Source organism: Microtus pennsylvanicus, chromosome 11 (genome assembly GCF_037038515.1).
Source record: "Microtus pennsylvanicus isolate mMicPen1 chromosome 11, mMicPen1.hap1, whole genome shotgun sequence".
Taxonomy (NCBI): Eukaryota; Metazoa; Chordata; class Mammalia; order Rodentia; family Cricetidae; genus Microtus; species Microtus pennsylvanicus.
The window spans coordinates 92999429-93007442 of record NC_134589.1 but is presented as its reverse complement, the minus strand read 5'-3'; the positions used below and the strand labels follow the sequence as shown (position 1 = coordinate 93007442).

At 51.5% G+C, this 8014-nt stretch overlaps 1 protein-coding gene across 2 annotated transcripts in view; it reads left to right on the top strand.

Annotated features, from left to right (window-relative positions):
- The first annotated feature begins 2883 nt into the window (after positions 1 to 2883).
- Adcy9 (adenylate cyclase 9) overlaps positions 2884 to 8014 on the top strand; it is a 116876-nt gene continuing 111745 nt past the window's right edge. For both annotated transcript variants that reach the window (XM_075941825.1, XM_075941824.1), the window contains exons 1-2: positions 2884 to 3017; positions 3201 to 4936. In XM_075941825.1, the coding sequence (XP_075797940.1) occupies positions 3244 to 4936 (1693 nt within the window). In that variant the 5' untranslated portion in view covers positions 2884 to 3017; positions 3201 to 3243. The remainder of the gene's footprint in view (positions 3018 to 3200; positions 4937 to 8014) is intronic.

Here is an 8014-nt window from a genome sequence, read left to right as displayed (position 1 = left end):
TTCTGTGGAATTCTCTGTTATATTCTGTCTGTCTCCAAGCAGAACTGATTCTGCCTTTATAACCCAATCATCCTTCCACGGTCTATTAAGAATTGGGATGGCACATCACCGCTCTCCAGGCTTGGTGCACAGGGCTGGTACCGTATCTCCAGCCTATGAGGGCTGACAGAAAGATCCACACCCTATCCTGGAGGGCAGGACATCTCCGGCAGCTCGGTTTCAGCAGAAGTTTCATCATCAGGGAATGCAGTCTCGCTGCTTCCCGAGAGATAAAAGGGAGAAGGAAAGACACAAGTGTGCTCATTACCCACGTCTAACAACCTGGCAGGGGGAATTCAGGAATCTGAAAGTTGCCACAAATGGTGGGTGGATTAAAATGGCTTGTGGGAGGCAAGGAAAAGTGCAGACAGGTGAACTCCATTGTTTAAGGCTTTGGTTCTCAACCTTCCTAATGCTGCGACCCTTTAGTACAGTTCCTCATGCTGTGGTGACCCCCAACCATACAATTATTTTGTCACTGCTTCTTCATGACTGTAATTTCACTACTGTCATGAATCTTAATGTAAATATCTCTGTTTTCTGATAGTTTTAGGTGACCCCAGTGAAAGGGTCATTCAACCCACAGGTTGAGAACCACTGGTTTAAGGCGACCAGAAAGTGAGGGCAGCAATGTATTAAGGGAGAATACGGAAATGGTTGAATCTGTCTCCAAGGGTCTCTCTCAATGTGGGTTGAGGGAGGAGATAGGCAAGGCCCAAGCTGGGCCACAGTGAGGTTCAAGAGTGTCATGGCTTCCGAAGTGTGAGGTCTGATTTTAAATACGGACTTATTATTGCCCTTTGTAAGAATCTGGGCGTGTCACTTTTCAGTCCCTGATCTCATGTCTCTACATGAGAGACAGTAATATCCTCCTCAGAGGGTTGCAACAGGTGACTGTGGAGAGTGTCTGTTGGTCTCGGGCACTTCAACACTAGGCCAGGGTTAGCTGAGCAAGGTTACTGCTTACTTTTGCTGTGTGCTCTTTTTCCAAACCTCAGATACACAGGGCACATAGATAAAAACATTGATCTTATCTTTAGCTATATTCTGAAATAATTTCAGAGTTAGGAAAAAAGTTGTAAAAATACTAGGGCGTTCCCTTGTAGTCTACCTCCAGCTTCCGCTAATGCTAACGTCTTAGGTAACCCCAGGACAGCGGATGCATTGAATAAACTGCCTGTCTCACCGGCTGCCTGCTTACTGCCTTTTCCTGTTCTACTTTTCCCCTTAGTGACCATTCCTAGCTTATGACAATACCTGAGGCTTTGTGTTTTGTGACCCCGCACTGTTGAAGAGAACTGGACAATTTTGTTGAGGGGAATGTCTCAGATTGAGTTCCTTCCTCGGATGTTTTTTCATAGGTAGGTGGAGATTTTGCATTTTGGACTGGAATATACCAGACTTTTAAAAATTCCTATTGTTTATTGTGGTGCAATACATACAACATAAAATTTATCATTTCTGCAATTTTAACTTGTTAAGACAATTCAAAGGCACTAGTACATTCATGACATGTAACCACTGTGGAATTCAGGGTGTTGTGTTCCCACTAGGCAAAATTTTTCTTCACCCCAAAGAAAAACCCAGGCTTGGTAGTGTAGTCAGTATCTAATTCTGCATACAACCCCTGGCATCCACCACCTGTCTCTGTGGATTTGCTTGCTCTAGACATTTTACATTAAATCGGTCATACAACATGTGGCCTTTGGTTTTTGGTTTCTTTCACTTAGCATGTTTCAGAGGTTGTAGTAAGTACACTTTATTCATTTTTATAGTCGAATAATATTCCATTGTATAGATAGTTCATATTTTACCTTCCTGTTTCCTAACTCCACAGTGAGACTGGTGCGGACTCCTAGGATGGGCCTGGGAGGTAGGGAAGGGAAGAAAAAGTGCCCTGTGATTGAGAGGAAAGCACTGTACTGTGTGGTGGCTAGGACAGGATTGTGTTTATTTGGGGCAGAGTTTACACGGACCAGGGTAGAACTTGTTCGTGAGAAGCTGACTTCTTTTAGTTTCCCTTGCGGAGAGGGAAGAGCAGTTGTTCAAAAGAAGGATGAGAGGTGCCCAGAGCAGGCAGCTCAGTCGCCGAGCGGCTCCGGGCGGAGGGCGGAGCCCAGAGCCCCGCCCCGCCCCGCCCCGCCCCGCCCCGCTGCAGCCCCAAGCCTGGCGCGCGCTCCTAGGCGGGGCGGCGCGCTGCCTGTGCGCGTGAACCGGAGCCGGCGGTGGCGTGCGCGGGCCGCGCGTGCGCGCTGCGGCGGGGAGAGGGGCGGCGCGGGCGCGCGTCTGTCAGTGACAGCGGGAGGGGGAGGGGGCCGGAGATGGTGGCGGCGGCGGCGGCGGCGGCTGCTCTTCCGACATGAGGCAGCGGCTGCGGGAGGGCTGGCTGCGGGCGCAGCCGCAGCGGCATTTGTAGCTCCGACAGGGCCCCTGGGGCGTGGGCGCGGCGTGCGGGCGACCGGCGTGCGGGCCGGCAGGCGTCGCGGGAGTCGGGCTCTGCTGCAGCCCGCACCGCCGTCCTCTGAGAGGCCCGCGCAGCGCTCCGAGCTCGGCCCTGGGCGGGGGTGCGGCGCGTTCGGCTGCGGGCAGCAGGCCCTGCTAGACCGGCCGCTCAGACGGGCGGCCCTCGGGCTCCGCCAGCTCGCCGGCGGGGGCGCGGGCCAGGGTAGCCCGCTGGTGCTCCGCGGCGCGGGGACGGGACGCGGCAGGAGCCGCAGGTCGGCCCGCGCGCTTTGACGCACCGGGCGCCTCTGCGGCAGGATGAAGCGCTGCTCGCCTCCGGCCGAGTTGTTTTTGCTAAAGCCGCTCCCGGTGCCCCGAGCGCTCAAGGTCTGAACTTCCCTCTGGAGCCGCAGTTGGAGGCGCGCGGCTAGAGGCCAGCAGCGGGCGACGGCGCCCGAGGGGAGCGCAGCGCAGCTCAGCGCGCCCGGGACTCAAGACTCAGCGCCGCCGAGGCACGGGAACCCCGGGAGCACCAGGTACGGCCCGAGCGCTTCTGGCTCGCCTTGGCGCTTTTTCCTCCTGTCTGGATAGTTTTTGTGAGCATATGGTGCCTTCCCAAGTGGCTCGCCAGAGCTCGCACTAGCGACAAGCACGGGTCGCGTGGCCCTCCGGGAGTGTGTGTAGTAAGGCCGCTCAAATTCTGCTGGTTTTGCCCGCAGGTACCTCTGACCCGGTCGGGAAAGGTTCCAAGAGCTCGGCAACATGGCTTCCTCACCCCACCAGCAGCTGCTGCATCACCATAGCACCGAGGTGAGCTGCGACTCGAGCGGAGACAGCAACAGCGTGAGGGTCAAGATCAACCCTAAGCAGCTGTCCTCCAACACCCACCCGAAGCACTGCAAGTACAGCATCTCGTCCAGCTGTAGCAGCTCGGGAGACTCCGGGGGGCTTCCCCGGAGGATGGGCGGCGGGGGTCGCCTGCGCAGGCAGAAGAAACTGCCCCAGCTGTTCGAGAGGGCCTCCAGCCGGTGGTGGGACCCCAAATTCGACTCCGTGAACCTGGAGGAGGCCTGTCTGGAGCGCTGCTTCCCGCAGACCCAGCGCCGCTTCCGGTACGCACTCTTCTATGTGGGCTTCGCCTGCCTTCTCTGGAGCATCTACTTCGCTGTCCACATGAGATCCAAAGTGATTGTCATGGTGGTCCCGGCTCTGTGCTTCCTGGTGGTGTGTGTGGGCTTTTTCCTGTTTACTTTTACCAAGCTGTACGCCCGGCATTATGCGTGGACCTCGCTGGCTCTCACCCTGCTGGTGTTCGCCCTGACCCTGGCTGCGCAGTTTCAGGTTTGGACACCTCTGTCAGGACGTGTTGACAGCTCCAATCAAACGCTCACAGCCAAGGCGGCGGACACTTGCTTATCTCAAGTGGGGAGCTTCTCCATGTGCATTGAAGTGCTCTTTCTACTCTACACGGTCATGCACTTACCTCTGTACCTGAGCTTGTTTTTGGGGGTGACCTATTCTGTCCTTTTCGAGACCTTCGGGTATCATTTCCGAAATGAAGACTGCTTCCCCTCCCCGGGACCTGGGGCCCTGCACTGGGAGCTGCTGAGCAGAGCCCTGCTCCACGTGTGCATCCACGCCATCGGGATCCATCTGTTTGTCATGTCTCAGGTGAGGTCCAGGAGCACCTTCCTCAAGGTGGGACAGTCCATTATGCACGGCAAAGATCTGGAAGTAGAAAAAGCCCTCAAAGAGAGGATGATTCATTCTGTGATGCCAAGAATCATAGCTGATGACTTAATGAAACAAGGGGACGAGGAGAGTGAGAATTCTGTCAAGAGGCACACCACTTCCAGTCCCAAGAACAGGAAGAAGAAGTCCTCCATACAGAAAACACCTATAGCATTCCGCCCTTTTAAGATGCAGCAGATCGAAGAGGTCAGTATTTTATTTGCAGACATTGTGGGCTTCACCAAAATGAGTGCCAACAAATCCGCTCATGCCTTGGTAGGTCTCCTCAATGATCTGTTTGGTCGCTTCGACCGGCTGTGTGAGGAGACCAAGTGCGAGAAGATCAGCACCCTGGGAGACTGTTACTACTGTGTGGCAGGCTGTCCGGAGCCCCGTGCGGACCATGCCTACTGCTGCATCGAAATGGGCTTAGGCATGATAAAAGCCATCGAGCAGTTCTGCCAGGAGAAGAAGGAGATGGTCAACATGCGTGTCGGGGTTCACACAGGGACTGTCTTATGTGGTATCCTGGGCATGAGGAGGTTTAAATTCGATGTGTGGTCCAATGATGTGAACTTGGCTAATCTCATGGAGCAGCTGGGAGTGGCTGGCAAAGTTCACATATCCGAGGCCACTGCAAAATACTTAGACGACAGGTATGAAATGGAAGATGGGAGAGTTATGGAGCGCCTTGGCCAGAGCGTGGTGGCCGACCAGCTGAAAGGTATGTGCTTCTCTTTGTCACCACCCTCCCCCATCCTGTCTCTGTTTGATAGTGATAGCGGCAGTGGAAAGGCTCTCTCCAGGGTTAGTGTCTGGAGGCAGTTGGCTGTCTCAGAACACCTGACTGGGGGAATCAGCATGCCTGTGTTCTAGTGAGTCAGCCGTGGCAGACCTAGTCATACTGCAGGCGGACACCGAGACAGTACTGACCTACATGAGACCTTAGAAGGAAGGAGAACTTTGAAAACTCACGTCTTCCACTTGGCTGTTGATGTCTCTGAATTCTGGTGGAAAGCCCAGTGAGTCTGAGGGTATTGGAGCCCTTTGGAAGTCGGAACTCTTTAGCGCCTAAAGAAATTGCCCTTAAATCCCATGCAGATGTTTTCCTGTCTCCTTTGACAAAACGGTGAACCCCAAGTCCCTTTTCCTCTCCAGGCCTTGCTTTACTTAGGGTTAAAATGGGGGTAGGAAGCTGGCTAGTCTGCAGGCTACTGGAAAGTTAGACATATATACCTGTCAGTACACACGACCTTTTGCCCGAATCGGCCAGTCTCAGTCTTGCTCTTTCCTGTCAAGTTTTCATTTCTGTCTTTCAACTTGGCATTCAGTGCTTTGTTACTGTGATACCTGCTTCGCTTTCTACAGTCCAGATTTCAGAACACAGAACTCCATGAGGTGCCAGGTGGTTTGGAAGAGGAGTGCTTATGTCTCCCCTACTCCCGCAGATTTGCCTCTGACTGCTTGTCCTTAGTCTCAGGATCCTTACTGTCCTTGTTATTTTTGCTGGGCTGTGTCTTATTTTACTTTATTTTCATATATATATATTTATCTTTGAAATCTGGAAAATGGGTGTATAGATTAATGGGACCTAATACCAGGATTCTCAGTAATGTGCTACATCTCTTTGCCCCATTCCCTGCGATTTTAAAAAGTTCCCATGTTTTGCTATAAATCTTCAGGATTGAGGGAACATTTATTTTACAAGTATACAGAGAATGAACATTGATTTTGAAAAGCTGCGTTAAAGCTCTTTTGTGTTTTGTGGTGCCCAAATGCCGCATAATTACACAATTAAAAGCCCCAGGAGAGGGAACCAGGGGAGGAGAAGATGGTTTAAGTCAGATGGGGAGGAAGCGGGGGGGGGGGGCGGGGGGGAACGGCACCTGCCTGATAGCATTGCTGGGAGTTCAGTGGGCGTTTTCTCTCTCAGTGGGCGTTTGTGACCTGAACTCCCTCCCTTGTCATTTATTTACTTGCACTCTGGCCAGGGTGGGTTTTCTTTCTCCTGAGTTTTCTTTATTGTTTTTATTAATTGCTAAAGAATTCATAGACAGAGCAGGAAACTCTTCTTCTAGAGAGATTTAAATGTGGATGTTGACCACCTCACGAATGACACTTTCCCGTAGAAAGATCTCACTATGACAAGTGTCTTTCCCATTAAGAGTGTGGCACCTGCTTTGGGGCTTCGTGGTATCAGGGGATGTAAGCCCTCCTTGACATTTTGGCATCTTTAGGACTGATGGTTGCAGGGGATTGTGGTACAGTCCGGGACTGTGGTGGGGACTGCACTGCTGTGTATGTAGTGATACACTGTGCTGGGTCAAAGGTCAGTGAAAGTGGTTTTGTGAGGTGTACTTTGTGTGATGTATTGTTTGGACTTCAAAAATAAAATAAAAATAGGTGTAGTTATTAAGTATATTCTGAAGTTCCAAAGTCACTGAATTTTTGGAAGTATCAGTGTTTGATAATTTATTGGTGATTTTTGTTTTTAATTCATAGATCCAGGATCTCAAACCCCCTCAAGAAAAATACAAAAAGAAATCCTAGAAGGAGTTAGTGAATTTTTAAGTTTCAAATAGTGTAAATTTAGTAAATTTAGCTTAAAATAAATGTGCATTATATTTATAAAAAGTTTGTAAAGGGACAGGGGAAGGAAAACATAAAGGGATGAACTGTTTCTGATTTTTAAATTCAGTATTCCCTCCTTGTACCATTTTCTCAAGACTGATGTCTTTGCTTTTCCCTGCTCATTTTGAAAACCATGTGGACAGGACTAGCAGTGGCGTGCATCTGCCCAAGTCTCTGACACCTCTTGACACTCGTAGCCCTCTTTGCTTCTGGTCCCTTTCCTTACTCTGGAATTGCAGCAGCATGGCAGGGAGCCCTTCTAGCTAACGAGTCCGAATGGAATGGTGATCCATTATTTCTTCACGGTCACCTCTCCTCCCTCTCGGCTCCTCTTTGTCTGTCCCTGATTATTACACTCCTATGTATGTCTGACACTGTGAATGCACAGACCACGACAGTCCCTGACGTCGGCAAGCTCCTGGCTGGCAGAGTGTTGCAGAGTGGGTCTATGTTTGGGCATTTTGGAGAGGCGCTTACTGCGTGAGACCTGAGATCAAGTGCAGCTCTAGGGCGGGCAAAGGAAGCACTCTGGGTACAGAGCAGAGAGCATGGGCAGCAGCTGCCACTTCTCAGTGGGTGTGGGCTTTGGACCCAGTTCATCAGCACCTCCCAGTGACCTCCGAGCAACGGTGACCAAAGGAGTTTGATCTCAAGGTGGGACGGATCCCCTAATGGGGCTTATGATCTGAACGGAAAACTCCCTTTTCAGTTCTAGGGATTGTAGCCTGGAAGGCAGTGAGCCTAGGGATTAATGTGCTGTTTGAGCAGATCCTAGATGAGGGGGTGGTGGCCTGAGGGAGGGTGAGTGCGGTGTCAGTGGAGAGGCAGTGGAGTGTGAGTAGCGCTAAGATAACCCGATGGGAGCCCAGGCCAGGCTTCATCAGAGGCTGGGATGGGGCATGACTGGGTGTTAGGGCTTGAAGGGAAGGGAGCCTGATGTGTTTCTAGAACTGACCAGGAGATTATCTGGACTGAGGCAGTGTGGTGAGAATGGAGGTGAACGAGTCTGGAAACCCTGGCTCACTCATTCACACATTCATCAGATTCTGCCCTGGGCCCAGTTCTAGGTTCTGGTGCTACAACAGGGTCCAAAATGGATTAACAGAAAATCCTGTTCTCATCTCACGAAGCCTGGGTTTTGAGTGAATATTTGGCTTTCTAGTTTCAAACG